We start from the raw sequence: 15,515 nt of genomic DNA, 5'->3' as shown, positions 1-15,515 counted from the left end.
TGTGATTTACATGGGTCGGACTAAATAACTTTGTTGACCCAAACATTTCACGTTTACATAATTGAAAAATATTTAAACTACCACAGGAGTTATATTATAATTCGTAGTGTGTTTAAATGAGAGATAATTGTAAATTTAAAGTGAAGAAAATATATGTAAATTTAACACAATCTCAAAATCCAACACTTGTTCATGCAATGATGCCGAAGCCTAACACAACTCCTTTCACCAATTTTCGTGATAAATAATCCTTTATAGAACCAGAAGTATATAAATACATACATACAAGGGCGATTAAATACAATCCATCATTACATTGTGGTTTCTGCCTTTCTGGGAGATTATCAAACATGTAAAGAGAGAGAAACAAAAACAAAAGACAAAGTTAATTACAAAAAGTGTCGTGCCTACCATTTGACATCGAGTGTTAAAGCTTCTTGAGGAACAAGTAATGATGGAAACTTAGTGAATGACATGTTAGACATCAAACTGCTCCATGCTTCTGTATCCACTTCAATGAAAGGCACCACTTTTCTCATCCCCACTGTTTTCAACTTATCCCCTTCAATTTTCGCCGTTACTTCAAACCAAACCCGTTCGATCTTCGGTTTTGTTCTCCACTCTACTCTTTTGTTTATTACACTCTCATTCCTCCCAATACTTCTCTCGATCTCCAACTGAAACCGTACCATGCCTGATGCCTTCAATTTCGCTGTCACAGAGCTTACTGTTTGTCGGGTTCCATTCCCTAAAGAGCTCAGAACTTTTTCCAACTTGTCAATCTTCAAGCCAAGAAGATCCGTTGGGAAACGATGCTGCCTGTACGTGTGTGCTTTATAATAACATTTATCTGCATGTAAATGGATTGCCTCATCGGATAAATAAGAAGTCTTGATTTGCGAATCATTCGGAGTCCTAAAGGCAACCAATGAAGCTGATCCTACGATTTGTATGGGAGGCAATGGCACGCACACAGAACCCCGGAACGACAATAAAGAATTTTCTTCTTTAATATTAACAGAATCGACAGTAGCAGCATATCTTCGATGGGATGAGTGGAAAAGAGAGACTGCTTGAGCTTCCCTTATTTCTACTGAGATACCCTCACTGACAAGAACTCGTTTTAAACCGCTATGTGAAATGTTCATCTGAAAACAGATCATAAGCTCAACATCATCAGTGACAAAACAAGCTACAAAACATGGCAAGGAAATTGCAGACTTAATATCAAAGCAGAGGTTTATAGTGACACTGGCTGGGTTTATAGGTTTAAGAACACACAAAAACCAAGTCTTCCCTAAAACGTTATTCAGAGTTTAATGTAAAATCCAACGGAACAGGAACATTCAAACATGCATCTGCTCGAGACCAGGAATGAAAAACGCCAGAAACTCAGTTAACAAGACCTATGAATCTAATTCCTCTGATATCCTTAGCAACGAATAGATCATAACCATCAATCATAGCAAATCTTGTGATAACCTACTGCCGCAATTTGCTTCAAAACATGGAAAGAAACTTTTAGACAAACACTAATCTAATTCCTAATGACTAAAACAAGACCTAAGAATCTAATTCCTCGGATAATCCTAACACTGAGTATATCATTTACATCAATCATAGCATTAAGAGAGATGGAAGATTTACCGGCAACTCAAGCGAGAGGCGGTCATCGCCGTCGACTCGTAGCTCAAATGGACCTTTCAATACAAGAGGATCAAGAACCTTAGTCGAATTAACTTCCCGAACTACCTCCTGCAACTCCTCATCTCTTCCTCCGCCGCTTCTTCTCCAATCGGTTACTTCATCCGGGAAGATGAAAACGAATCGGCTCTTCCCTAATCGGATCCGGATCTCAAATCTCCGACCAATACCAATACGAAGCTTCTTAACTTCCAATTTCTTAAATCTAACTTCCTCTAGATTCCACTTCTGCTTCACCGTTATCTCTTTCAACACATCCTAAGTAATCAAAATCAATTGGTCATACGATCAAACACCGGAGACGAAGATTGATTTTAATCGATTTGAAAATTTACCTGTAGAATAGGTGTTACTGTGATGTTGGATTCGTCAGGCTGCGACGGATCGAGAGCTACGGCTAGAGTAAGGGCATGGAAGAAGAGTGAGAGTAAGACGGAGAAAGGAGAGCGATACATCTTCATTCGACCGATAACGTTTACGCCGTCGTAACCGTCATCGTCGTCAACGACTGTCTCGTCGCGGCTCTTTTTAGGGAAATGACGGTAAAGCCCATTGATGTTTTCCAAATATCGGTTTCTTTTTAGTGATGTGGCAAAGTCTTCTCACATGGTATGTGCGCTCTATACCAGTTTACACTTTACACTAACCATTTAATTTAATATTTGCAACTATTATAAAACCTTCTTTTAGTTCATGCAAAAATCAACAATTTTTAATAATATGTAATACTCTCTCTGTTTCATAATATATAATGTTTTAGAGATTTTTTTGTTTCATATAATATAAGATATTTTCAATTTTTAATTAACTTTTAGATTACTTCTATATTTTCTTATTATTTATTTTATGCATTTTTGTTTATGATTGGTTGAATATTTTTTAAGTGGTTATTTTTTAATTTGCGTGTTTTCACTCAAAACATCTTATATTTTGAAACGGAGGGAGCATATTATAGTATAATTTTTTTTGTAAATATTCACATAAAATGGGGATTATGGCGTTATAGTTTTATGAAAAATATATAATTATAATTATAGCGATAGCATTTATATTTATTTGTTAGACTAACATAGCTTAGTTATTTAGTGTCTGTTTACGGTGATTTACATATTAACAATACTTTTTCATATTTTAATCTTTTATATATGACATAATCAGAACCACAAATATTATGTTTTTTTTGTGCATCTCAATAAACTATTTGCAGTTTAATTTTAATATTTTTGAAATCTAATTGTCATTTTCTTTTTCAGGGAAAGAAAATTTACTTAGTAAATATCATTTATAAAAGGAAAATGGTTCCATTTATTAATTTTCGCAATTTTTGTGTGTAAAAGAAAAATAAAGTAAAAGTGTTCAAATGAAAGAAATTGTTTTTTTTTACTTGGTTAGATTTTTTAATTATGAAAATAACCCCAATTATTTGTATTGTCTTTATTTAGTCTTTTCTCATCTCCTCGTAATTAACTACATATCAAGAATATATATGCATGTTAACACCTCTCTTTTTCTTACATATGAATAATCCAAAGTAAAAAGAAAAAGTTCTCTCTTCTTCACAATCTCCGTCTCTAACAATTCAATCAATCCATGGAGAATAATCCACTACCATCATCTGATGCACAAAACCAAAGTGTTGGTGTTGATGAAGACAATACTCAAGATCGAATTAGCGACCTCCCAACCGATCTTTTGTTTAATATCTTAAGAAGGCTTACCATACAAGAAGCTATAAGAACAGTTGTGTTATCAAAACGGTGGAGGGATATGTGGGATGAACCTTGACAACAAGTGTTCTATATCAAATCTTCTCTTTTATTTTGTTGTTGTTTTGTTTTTATTAATCTGGACTTTGTTCCCGTTTAATATATTGCATCTTAATAATAAGAGATATATTTCAATTACAAAAACAAAAGGATACACTGATTTTTATTCTTTGAAATACGACAGATCACTAGACCTAGAACTACTTTCGTTGTTGTTGTTAGAGCGATGACCAAGATCCATTTCTTATTTCTCAATAGCTTCTCGTAAAATTTTGATTAAAGATATGTTTATAGATCTGAGTATAAACTGAAGATCTACCTAGGTTATATTGATAAAACTTAAGAACTCAGGAGTAAGTAATTAGATGATCTTGTATGTTAAATTGTTTTTAGTTGTAGTGCAAAATAAATTTTCAGATACCCATGAATACATTTTCTACAATTTATGGTCAAATAAAAAAATTTTAGACAAAAATATATAGGTTCATATTTATTCATTATAATAGCTATCTCTCGTGTTGTTGTTGTTGTTGTTGTTGTTTCACTTAATTTATTAGATTTTATTTAAAATTCGCACGTAAACTAAACATAAATGGTAACGGTTTTGGGCGCGAAAAATAATTAGATTTTATGACATAAACATTTTATATCGAAATATTTTGTGATATATATTTCTTGTCTTATTTCACTGGGAATAAATAATAGCATTCTAAACTCTATTTCAAAGATATATATTCTTATTCAAGTTTAGTGATTCATAATTTGTTATGATTTACAACAACAACAACAAAAATCCAAGTAAACTTGTAGTAGATAGACGACAAATCCATATCTGGTTTCTTTTTTTTCTTTTTCAACCAAACATTAAATTAAATTAAAAGGAAACTCCTAGATTGGTTGTCCAAACTGGAAGAAAAGAGTTTACAAAAGAAGCTTCAGAAGTTAGAGATCTTGAAGAACGAGCAAGACAATCTGCCCTTATATTAGAAGCACGGGAAATCCTAGCCATCGTGAATGAAGGAAAAGATGATCCAAGCAAGGTGAAATCATCCGGCAGATTCGAGAACGCGGGCCAATCATCAGGAGCCTGTACCATCGCAACTAATTCTGCGCTGTCTGTCTCGAACGCTTGACAATCAACGCCAGCCACCGTAAGGGACTCCATAGCCCAAATCAAAGCTTGTAACTCTGAATGCAGGGGAGTAGGATCCCGTCTATGGCTCCATGCTCCCAGAAGAATCGTAGTATCCTCGCTATCATAATACCACCATCTCAGGCCCTCAAAAAGATCCGAACCTTTCCATGATCCATCCACCTGACAACGAGAAGAGGGATCCCTATCCTCCAAAGATGGCGAAGAATCCAAAAATCTCTCAGAAAAAGATTTAGCCTCCTCCCATATATGGTTTCTTATTCATGTGAATTTTAATATATCGACTAATTACATGTTCATCATCAGATTTAAGGTTTTTTATTTTCTGATAATATATTACAATTCAAGTATAAGAATTAGTGGAGCATGTATCCAATAGATTCCAAAGAATATATATATATATATATATATATATATATATATATATATATATGGATCATAATGAGATAAACTAAATGAAATGATAGTTGGTGAATTTTCGAAATTAATGTTTGATGCATTATGGTTATGGATAATGAAACAGTAAGAATAAAATACAAGTAAATACTGTAGTATTTTTTTTTAGGTTGTTTGGTTCCCCAACTCCAGACCACACAAAAGTATTAAGTTGGCTTGCTATTCTAAATCGCATAGCCACAAGAGATAGATTGCTCAGGTGGAATATAGAGATGTATAGATATACATATAGTGAAGTGATTTTAGTCTAATTACAAATAATAAATCCAGCGAAAACAGCAACCATCGCACTAGGTTTGAGTCCAAGTTCTTATGAATATAGGGATTTGGCTAATGAGCCGGTATATTGTGGTTCAATATTAAGATAAACAAAAAAAATGATAAATAAATATTTGTTGGCAATTCAAAAAAAATTGCAAATATATATATAGGTAAGTATTAATTGAAAATAGCAATCATTAATAAAATATTAAATACAAGGTTAAGAGTCTTTTAGCAAAAAAAAAAAAATATTCATATTCATAATTTTGTTATTAGAATCATATTAGTCATAGGGTGTTAGTCTAGTTATTTTTCTTAAGATTATATATCGTCAATATAGGTAATTTTTACACACACATATATTATATATATATATAATTTTGTATCTATAATATGCATAATATTACTTTATTATTGAAAAGTATCCCACTTTTATTATACAACTTTGAGATTCTTTTTTTTTAATATCTCTTTTGTACCCTTTTTTAAGAAATACAGCTTAGTAAATATGAAATTACTAAATTGTATAAAATTTATAAGATACTTCTTGATAGTGACTACTTGAAGACTCGACCCACATATTTATGAACTTTTATAAGGTTTTAAAATGTTTTTAAAAGATATTTATAAGGTATTTTTTAATTATATAAAAAAAAATTACACACATATAAAGGTAATTTATGTTTTTTTGTAAGATTACACACATATTTGAATAAATATCAGATTTGTAGTATCAGTTTTTATATAATTTTAGAAATGGAGAATTTTTGAAAAGTGGAATTAAGAAAAAGTATTTTTGAAATCCATCTACAACTTTTCGAAATATTAATGAACAATTCTTTTCATAAATATCATTTTATAATATGTATTATAAAACATCAAATGTTATAAAACTATGTAAGATATTATAAAAATTATAAGCATATAGGGATGTTATGCATTTTCTCATTGCAAAAACGAAAACCTAATTAGTACAAAAATTGTTATTAAACAAAACTCCAAATATGTATTTTTTTTTGGAGAGTATTACGGCATTTCACTCCTTCATTGAATTGATACCTTTTTAAAAATCACTACTGATATTCCATCATTGTATTGAATTGTGTAGGATACAAATGTGAAGTTTAAAAATTTTGGTTAGTCTTGAATTCTCTCCATTTTCCAGTTACGTATTTCAATTTTCTTTTTTTGAACTAAGACTATCATCATCAGTATTCTTAAAAACAAAATAAATTAATATTTTAATTGTTTGATTATATTTATTTTTGTAAAGAAAGTTGAACCAATGAGGATAGTCTAATAATGCAAGAAACGTTTCAAATGTTTCTTGATGAAGAAACGTTTCTCTCCTCTCTCATAACTTTTTATTACTTTCTGATTTTTTTATTGTAAAAGTTTATAATAAGAAACACTAACGAGGATAATTTAAGATTATTTCGACTAGAACCGAAATGAAATACTTGATTTGAATATTTTTGATAGAAAAAAAAAACAAATTGGTCATAATGTTTAAAATTTGACCCCACTATCATATACTTACTGGTCAAACCTATGCTCAGAACTTTTGTATTGTATTGAAGGCTATTTTCGTCCTAATGTTACAAAAAAAAATTGTTTATGTTGGCACCATTATAACTTATAAATAACCATGTCTAAAATATCAACTTACATTGTCAAATAATGTACCTTTGTTAGTTAATTTATCATCTTTTTGTATTTAAATAAAAATTTGTTTCAATACCAATAAAGTTTGTCCTTAAAAACATAAAAGGCAAATAAATCCCCTCTAAATAGGGAGTGAGAGAGTGATAGTGAGAGGAAAAAAAAAAAAAGAAACCAACCAAAACATCATTTCTTCTCGCACTCTTCACCTGCTCTCCAATGGACGAAAGACCCGAGACAGAGCTAATATCAATACCAGCCACACCACGCGTTTCAACACCGGAGATTCTAACTCCCTCAGGCCAAAGATCACCTCGTCCGGCCACCAAACCATCGTCGGCGACATGGACGCCAACCTCTTTCATATCTCCGAGGTTCTTGAGCCCGATTGGTACACCTATGAAACGAGTTCTTGTCAACATGAAAGGGTATCTTGAAGATGTTGGCCACCTCACTAAGCTTAACCCACAAGACGCTTGGCTCCCTATCACCGAATCTCGTAATGGAAACGCTCATTACGCCGCGTTTCACAATCTGAACGCTGGTGTTGGTTTCCAAGCCCTTGTTCTTCCCGTCGCGTTTGCGTTTCTTGGCTGGTGCGTTTTGCGTTTTCTTGATTCTCTTTCTTGTTTTTGAGTTTTTTTTTCTACTTGAAGTTTGTGTTCAGTCTTTTCAAGATTATTTTTTCTAGTGAACGGCGAGGGTTGGTTCAAGTCTCTGTGGTGTTCAGATCCAATTTCAGGGTTCACTTTACATGTTATTGTTTTGGCACAAATTTAAATAGTTTTTTGTTTTTTTTTTATCTTGTCGGAAATAATAATAGTATATTGACTAATTTACTTTTTAACTTTGAAAACATATCAATATTTTTGCAGTAGATATTTTCTTTATTTTCTTTCATTTCTCATGCTTCCATCATTACACATGTGGCTACTCACAGACATACTTTTTTGCTTTAATTTGGATTAAGACAGTGCCCTCCTTTATCATTGATTTTGTTTCTTGTTAACTTCCGGCAAAATTTGCATTTATTTATACTTTTATTCTCCTTTTTTATTTCTGGTATAAGTAGGTACATATGTACAAAAAAGATAAATATTTATGTGTAACACTATTATTGTTACAAGTTTAAACATTTGAAGCCTATAAATACGTGTTATAGCTTTTAGGTTGAGTATTTAGCTTAGTGATGGATCAAGTCAGATTGTTATTTAAGATGATGCATATGATTGTTTCTAACTTAAAGAAGTGAATTATTGTTGTTACAGGAGTTGGGGAATACTGTCTTTGACAATAGCCTATTGTTGGCAACTATACACACTGTGGATTCTAGTTCAGTTACACGAAGCTGTCCCCGGGAAGCGCTACAATCGATATGTCGAGCTTGCACAAGCTGCATTTGGTAAAATGATAAAATTGAATTGTACATTTAAGGCGTCTACTATGTATGTCTATTAGAAGGAACCAAAAAATGTGACACTAACTTCGTGTCCTTCTATTACTAAAATCTTGGATTCTTGATTTGGAACAGGAGAGAGGTTGGGAGTTTGGCTTGCACTGTTTCCCACGGTTTACTTATCAGCAGGAACCGCGACAGCTCTGATTCTGATCGGTGGAGAGACAATGAAGCTCTTCTTCCAAATAGTTTGCGGTCCATTATGCACCTCGAACCCTTTAACAACAGTCGAATGGTATTTGGTGTTTACATCTCTATGCATCGTTCTGTCTCAGCTTCCAAACCTCAATTCGATTGCGGGACTCTCCTTGATAGGAGCAGTGACAGCAATAACTTATTCCACAATGGTTTGGGTTCTCTCTGTGAGCCAACCAAGACCAGCCACTATCTCATACGAGCCTCTTTCTATGCCTTCGACTTCTGGTTCGCTCTTCGCGGTTTTGAATGCTCTTGGCATTATAGCTTTTGCCTTTCGAGGTCACAACTTGGTTTTGGAAATTCAGGTAATAATGCAAAATGTTTCTGTTTATAGATTTTTTTTATAGGGTTTCTGTTTATAGATTAATGCACATATTGGAGTACTTGTGATTCATTATGAGTTTTGAAAATATTTGTAGTCGACAATGCCATCTACGTTTAAGCATCCAGCTCATGTACCAATGTGGAGAGGAGCCAAGATTTCTTACTTCTTCATTGCTCTGTGTATCTTTCCAATCTCCATTGGAGGATTTTGGGCTTATGGGAACCTTGTAAGTTCCACTTACTATATATGTAGTGTCAATTAAGAAAGTCTAGTCTGATGTTTGGTTCAGTTTTGGTTTGTGAAATCTAGTCTGACCTCAGTTTTGTTTAGCAAAATGTATTAAAGAACTTATGGTTTATGTAAATTTTTTCTTGGTCATTCAGATGCCTTCAGGAGGTATGCTTGCTGCTTTATATGCATTCCATATTCATGACATTCCGAGAGGCTTGTTAGCGACAGCATTTCTCCTAGTAGTCTTCAGCTGCTTGAGCAGCTTTCAGATATACTCGATGCCCGCTTTTGACAGTTTTGAGGCTGGCTACACAAGCCGAACCAACAAACCTTGTTCCATATGGGTCAGATCAGGTTTCCGTGTTTTTTTCGGTTTTGTCTCGTTTTTCATCGGTGTTGCTCTCCCTTTCCTGTCTAGTCTCGCGGGTTTGCTCGGTGGACTCACTCTCCCAGTCACATTTGCTTATCCTTGCTTCATGTGGGTATTGATTAAGAAACCGGCGAAATACAGTTTCAATTGGTATTTCCACTGGGGATTGGGTTGGTTGGGAGTTGCATTCAGCTTAGCATTCTCCATTGGTGGGATCTGGAGTATGGTTACAAATGGACTTAAGCTCAAGTTCTTCAAGCCACCTAACTAAGTAGTAATAGCATATGTTTGTTTGGTTGGCATGTTTGAAGTTTTAAGAGATTTTGTATTGTCTGTGTTTTGGTTCAGAGTGCTTTTATGTATTCTGAAGTTTCATCAATGTAATGTGTATTATATATTCAGTAAGCTTTTTTCAATATATAGAATTTGGATTTTTGAAGTATTACGAGTGGTTAAAGTGTAAACTCTTTGTTTGTGATTAAAGATTTAAATAACTGAAGTGCTGCATATTTTTTTTTCACAAAATGAGCACCTAGTAAAATTTGACATGTGTTTTTTACCTTTAACAACAAAATAAGCACGCTTGGGAAAAATAATTATATCAGGCGATGAACCAGTATGTAAAAGGGTCATTTCATAACCGTACATACTCCAAAAGTGAGAATTGCTACATGTATAAACAAGAAGTGCCAATTTAAACATGTACCATAAGACATTTCACATTTCATACCTGTACTCACAAAATCGAGCCAATTGCACAGTCCACGTTAACGGATTTAAGTCAACCGTTATAGAAGCTGACTCAGAATCCACGTGTTTTTTGACGTGGCAACGAAAATATACGTTTTCTCGCAAAAATTTGTGGAAATTCCACACTCTGGAGATTCAAACTCATGACCTCACATGTGTTTAGCATAGGACGTAACCAGTTGATCCAACAACAATTCACGACAATATAATACAAATTAATCCTCATAAACCTAACGTAACATCCATCAAAATCAAAAAAGATTTGGAAAATTCACACTCTCGTGGGTCGAATATGCGATCTCAGATTTTAATAGCATAGGACATAACCAATTGATCCCACAACATTACTCAGTTATATGATACAAATTTATCTTTATAAACATTAAATAGATCTAAGTCCCAATTAAATTAAATATTTTTATTTATATTTATATATTAAATATAACTGTGGATATAAAGATAAATTTGTATAACTGATAAATTTATAAATTTATATTTAAATTATAAATTTAGAATTTATAACTGAGAATTAAATATAAATTTATAAATTAAATATAACTGAGAATATATTTATATTTAAATTAAATTAATTTATATTCTAAATTAAATGAAATATTTACAAACCTTAAACCTTATGAAGCAAATTTGGCTGAATATAAATTAATTTCATTTAATTTAAATATAAATATATTCTCAGCTATAATTAATTTATATTTAATTCTCAGTTATAAATTATAAATTTATAATTTCAATATAAATTTATAAATTTATTAGTTATACAAATTTATCTTTATATTCTCAGTTATATTTAATTTATAAATATAAATAAAAATATTTCATTTAATTGAGACTTAGATTTCTTTTAGCTTTATGAGGATAAAATTATATCATATTATCGAGTATTGTTGTGGGATCAACTGGTTAAGTCATATGCTAAACACGTAAGAGATCGTGGGTTCGACCCACGAGTGTGTGAATTACCCAAATTTTTTTCGATTTCGATGGATGTTACGTTAGGTTTATGAGGATTAATTTGTATCATATTGTCGAGAATTAAAGTTGGATCAACTGGTTACGTCCTATGCTAAACACATTTGAGGTCATGAGTTTGAATCTCCGGAGTATGAAATTTCCACAAATTTTTGCGAGAAAAACTTATCAAAACGGCGTCGTTTTGCATTTTCGTTGCCACGTCAAAAAAACACGTGGATTCTGAGTCAGTTTCTATAACGGATGACTTAAATCCGTTAACGTGGACTGTGCAATTGGCTTGATTTTGTGAGTACATGTATGAAATGTGAAATGTCTTATGGTACATGTTTAAATTGACACTTCTTGTTTGTACAGGTAGCAATTCGCACTTTTGGAGTGTGTACTGGTATTAAATGGCCATTTCCCGTATGTGTATCTTATGATTCTTATCTTTAAAAACCTTGTTGAAGAAAGCTTTTCAGTTTTCAACTACCAAGTTTAACTAAAACTCTTTAAAAACAAGAATTGATAATATATATATAACAACATTAAAGCTTATTATTAAATTATTTCTATCTTTTGCTATTTATACTATTAATTTTAATAATTGTTTCTTCTTCTTTAATTCATTTGGTTCATTTGGTAATCAAAATTTGAAATCATAAAACTATATATGGATCTCATAGAAGACAAAAAAATCACATGAGCATAATAATAATTGATGTAGGGTAAGACGAGAGAAGTCACAACACAACACACATGCTGAGAGACAATGATGTGAGAAGCCACAAAATTGGGAAACGGCATCATAGTTGTGTAATTATGGAAATTGATAAACAAATGTTGGGTGGTTGCATTTTCAAAAAGGATAACAAAAATGTTGGGTGGTTGGTTATTAATATAGACAACCTTTGGATCAAAAATAAACATTCTTTCGAAGATTGAATCTTCTTGTTTTCTAGCAAATGATTCAAGACTCATGATGACTCTAATTTAATTTGACAATTGAAGGTCAATGACTCCCACTTCCACTGTTAACACTTTAGATTTTGTAATGATCTTATGATGGCATGCCACCACATCCTTAATATATGTTTTCGAATACAATAAAGACTTAATTAAGTTTCGATTACTGTGTTCTATATAGTAATGCATGTGGAAAGAAACTAATGTTTTGGTTTGAATATATATGTCAACAAATACACATACTACTTTGAGAAGTGAATTTTTGCACTTAGAGTTCTTAAATAGTAGATTACACTTTTAATTTGAATGGACTATCAAAGGTAATTCTTACTCGATAAATTTTCCTCTTTTTTAATAAATAAACAAACTATTTTATATAAAAATAACGAAAAAACTTATAACGATATGAGAAACTACATGCAATATTTGAGCATTACATAATTAATCCACGCCTTGCGAAGTATTGATAACATTACATAACTTTTTCTACAATCTAATTAGATTGTATTCCTTTTTTTTTGTCAAACAGATTGTATTCCTTATAAACTTAGTTAATATTGGAAAGTCTCTTAGCTCAAGTTCCATTTGGAAACGATTTAAGCAAAATAAAAATTCCGAAAGAGTGATGTGTGTGTGTGCCTTAACCTCTCAAAATTTTAACCTAAACCAAATCGGCAAGTAAAAAGAATGAGGATATCTCAGTTGATTTAGGCTTTAAGACCAGTAGACCACCAACCAGATTATTACTGATATGTCGATTAATTTGTACTTCGCATTCACTATTTTTAAAAAAATCGAAACAAACAAAAAAAAAAGATTAAAAATCGACTGGAACAAAATTACTATATAATTTGATGTACAATCAAATGGAGCTGATCACGCTTTGACTGAACAACGTTGATTGATTTTTTTATGTTGGCTAAAGTTAATTTTAGTTGGTAACAAACCTAAGCATTATTTTCTGATATGTCCTTTGGGTCATAAACTCATAATGTTATTCAGCACAGTTTGTTTTTGGCTTTGACCACAATAGGAGACTAAAGTGACAGTATCCATTAGCTATAATCCCTATTCTATTGTAACTAACTGTACACTCGAGTTGAAAAGTTTGATAAAAAAAAGACTAAGAGTTGAGCCCTGATAAGTACACCATAATCTACAGCAACAATAACAAAACTCAAATAGTAAAAATGTGGCTTCATCAAACTTCTCATGTATCAATAATATCTCTAACATCACTAGACTCACATGATTTGATATACCAAATCTTTGACACTGCAAATGAACAATGTTGTTATTGATAAGTGATAACATCTAATAAAAACAAAACAAAGTTCAACGCAGTTTCCTCATTTCAAAGACGAAATCAACAGAGTATCTCTTACTCACTTCTGTAACAGTACACTTCTGTACTTTTTTCCTTTTTGGACTTTTATGCTCTCTACTAGTTTGAGTTTTTGACTATACCGTTTCAAATTTTAACCAACCAAAAAAAGTTTTTTTTTTTTAATAACTTAAAAGTCCATTCCAATATGTTCGTCAGAGTAACAGAGGATTTACATACCACCACCATTGTTGGACCTCAAAAACTAAAAAAGAAAAAAAACATTTTGCTTCAATTTGTGTTCTTTGCTCTTCTTTCTAGGACAGACAAAAAAAAAAAAAACAAACAGAAAATTCCAAAAGAGAAACAAACAAAGAACAGAACAGAGGAAGAAGACAAGGATTCAGAAAAGGTTTCACTTTCACTTAACATCGTTGCTTTGCATTGAGATCTCAAGACCAGGCCATATCAAACTGTCTCCTCCTCCACTTTTACCTTCAACCTCCCCCAACCGCCACGTGTCACCGCCACCGTCCACCACCGGAATCTCTCCTCCTCCTCCGGTGGAACCTCCAAGATAGCCAATACTCATCTCCTCAAGCCCGTACCCGTAGCCGTAGCCGAACTCGTAGTCCGACCCACCGCTTCCACTTCCTAAACCCAACAGAGAAGCAAAGCCTCCATGACCTGAGATTACGTTACTACTACTACTACCCTTCGTCTGGCTCGCTTCAGTTACNAAAGAGAAACAAACAAAGAACAGAACAGAGGAAGAAGACAAGGATTCAGAAACGGTTTCACTTTCACTTAACATGGTTGCTTTGCATTGAGATCTCAAGACCAGGCCATATCAAACTGTCTCCTCCTCCACTTTTACCTTCAACCTCCCCCAACCGCCACGTGTCACTGCCAACGTCCACCACCGGAATCTCTCCTCCTCCTCCGGTGGAACCTCCAAGGTAGCCAAGACTCATCTCCTCAAGCCCGTACCCGGAACCGTACCCGAACTCGTAGTCCGACCCGCCGCTTCCACTTCCTAAACCCAACAGAGAAGCAAATCCTCCATGACCTGAGATTACGTTACTACTACTACTACTACCCTTCGTCTGGCTCGCTTCAGTCGTGGCTGGTTCTTGTGTCGTTGTGGTGATGACGGAAGAGGAAGAAGAAGAGGAGGTTGCGGTGGAGGAGAAAGAGCGGTGGCGTTTCGAGGAGCTACGGCGAGTTCCACCGCCGACGGGGACGTCACGGAGTGTACCACCTTGAGTCCAGTAACGGCGGCAAGATTTGCAGAAGTAACGAGGCTGAGCGAGGTTGTAGTTGTTGTAGTAACAGAACTTGGTGGTGTTGGAGTTGCAGCGAGGACAGGGGAGAGGCTCGGCCAGATTTGGCGGTGGGTAAGCCGCCGTTGAGGCATGAACTCTGTTGGGTCGGGTCTGGTTTGGTTCAGACGGCATTATAAGTTGAGGTTTATGAGAAAGCGACAGAGAAGTTTTAATTAGGAGAGAAGGAAGAAGAGAGAGAGCGAAAGAGAAGGGGATGTTGTGAGAGTGGTGTTGTGGTTTTTATATAGAGAAGCTTTTTCCGGTTCTTTCAGTTGCTGTTTTGGTATATATCATTTTTATTTGTTACTTTTAATTTTGAAGGTTTTAGTTGATAGATTAAATTTATTTGAAAAATGGTTGGTAGTGGATTTTAGTATTTTGGTTATAAATGAAAAAATCAAGAACATAACAAATTTATATAATTTGATTTTTGTTTTTGGGTCACTTCCTTCATAACAATACCCTCTGAACCTACAATATTCAATCTAAGGCCCCGATTGGTAACGACTTTTATTTGTGGCTGTAGAGACTTTGACTGTAAAAATTTGGCTGTATAAATTTTGGCTGTATAGACTTTGGCTGTAAATACTTTAATT

At 33.4% G+C, this 15,515-nt stretch overlaps 3 protein-coding genes across 3 annotated transcripts; 1 reads left to right on the top strand and 2 right to left on the bottom strand.

Moving 5' to 3' along the window:
- On the bottom strand, positions 212-2,310 carry LOC104758062. The gene is made up of 3 exons (XM_010480866.2): positions 2,040-2,310; positions 1,648-1,962; positions 212-1,148 (listed from the first exon to the last, which is right to left on the bottom strand). Exons 1-3 carry the CDS (start codon positions 2,163-2,165, stop codon positions 408-410), a joined length of 1,182 nt encoding a protein of 393 aa, XP_010479168.1. The 5' UTR covers positions 2,166-2,310; the 3' UTR covers positions 212-407.
- Positions 7,137-10,024, top strand: LOC104758061 (lysine histidine transporter-like 8). The gene is made up of 5 exons (XM_010480865.2): positions 7,137-7,598; positions 8,271-8,404; positions 8,534-8,961; positions 9,076-9,207; positions 9,365-10,024. Exons 1-5 carry the CDS (start codon positions 7,222-7,224, stop codon positions 9,851-9,853), a joined length of 1,560 nt encoding a protein of 519 aa, XP_010479167.1. The 5' UTR covers positions 7,137-7,221; the 3' UTR covers positions 9,854-10,024.
- Positions 13,767-15,126, bottom strand: LOC104758060 (dof zinc finger protein DOF1.6-like). The gene is made up of 2 exons (XM_010480864.2): positions 14,664-15,126; positions 13,767-14,281 (listed from the first exon to the last, which is right to left on the bottom strand). Exons 1-2 carry the CDS (start codon positions 15,049-15,051, stop codon positions 14,016-14,018), a joined length of 654 nt encoding a protein of 217 aa, XP_010479166.1. The 5' UTR covers positions 15,052-15,126; the 3' UTR covers positions 13,767-14,015.

This window comes from Camelina sativa, chromosome 17 (assembly GCF_000633955.1).
Source record: "Camelina sativa cultivar DH55 chromosome 17, Cs, whole genome shotgun sequence".
In the NCBI taxonomy this organism is placed as follows: Eukaryota; Viridiplantae; Streptophyta; class Magnoliopsida; order Brassicales; family Brassicaceae; genus Camelina; species Camelina sativa.
Note: the sequence above shows the minus strand (reverse complement) of the source record. Positions and strands in the feature narration are given on the sequence as shown.

What these genes read in the sequence shown, in the direction of transcription:
- LOC104758061 (XM_010480865.2), top strand. Translation starts at nt 7,222, where the DNA reads ATGGACGAAAGACCCGAGACAGAGCTAATATCAATACCAGCCACACCA. An exon ending in GCGTTTGCGTTTCTTGGCTG is followed by an intron (nt 7,599 to 8,270) that starts GTGCGTTTTGCG and finishes TTGTTGTTACAG; the next exon opens with GAGTTGGGGAATACTGTCTT. An exon ending in TTTGGGCTTATGGGAACCTT is followed by an intron (nt 9,208 to 9,364) that starts GTAAGTTCCACT and finishes TTGGTCATTCAG; the next exon opens with ATGCCTTCAGGAGGTATGCT.
- LOC104758060 (XM_010480864.2), bottom strand. Translation starts at nt 15,051, where the DNA reads ATGCCGTCTGAACCAAACCAGACCCGACCCAACAGAGTTCATGCCTCA. An exon ending in TAGTAGTAACGTAATCTCAG is followed by an intron (nt 14,282 to 14,663) that starts GTCATGGAGGAT and finishes ACGTAATCTCAG; the next exon opens with GTCATGGAGGCTTTGCTTCT.
- LOC104758062 (XM_010480866.2), bottom strand. Translation starts at nt 2,165, where the DNA reads ATGAAGATGTATCGCTCTCCTTTCTCCGTCTTACTCTCACTCTTCTTC. An exon ending in CAGTAACACCTATTCTACAG is followed by an intron (nt 1,963 to 2,039) that starts GTAAATTTTCAA and finishes TTGATTACTTAG; the next exon opens with GATGTGTTGAAAGAGATAAC. An exon ending in GCCTCTCGCTTGAGTTGCCG is followed by an intron (nt 1,149 to 1,647) that starts GTAAATCTTCCA and finishes ATCTGTTTTCAG; the next exon opens with ATGAACATTTCACATAGCGG.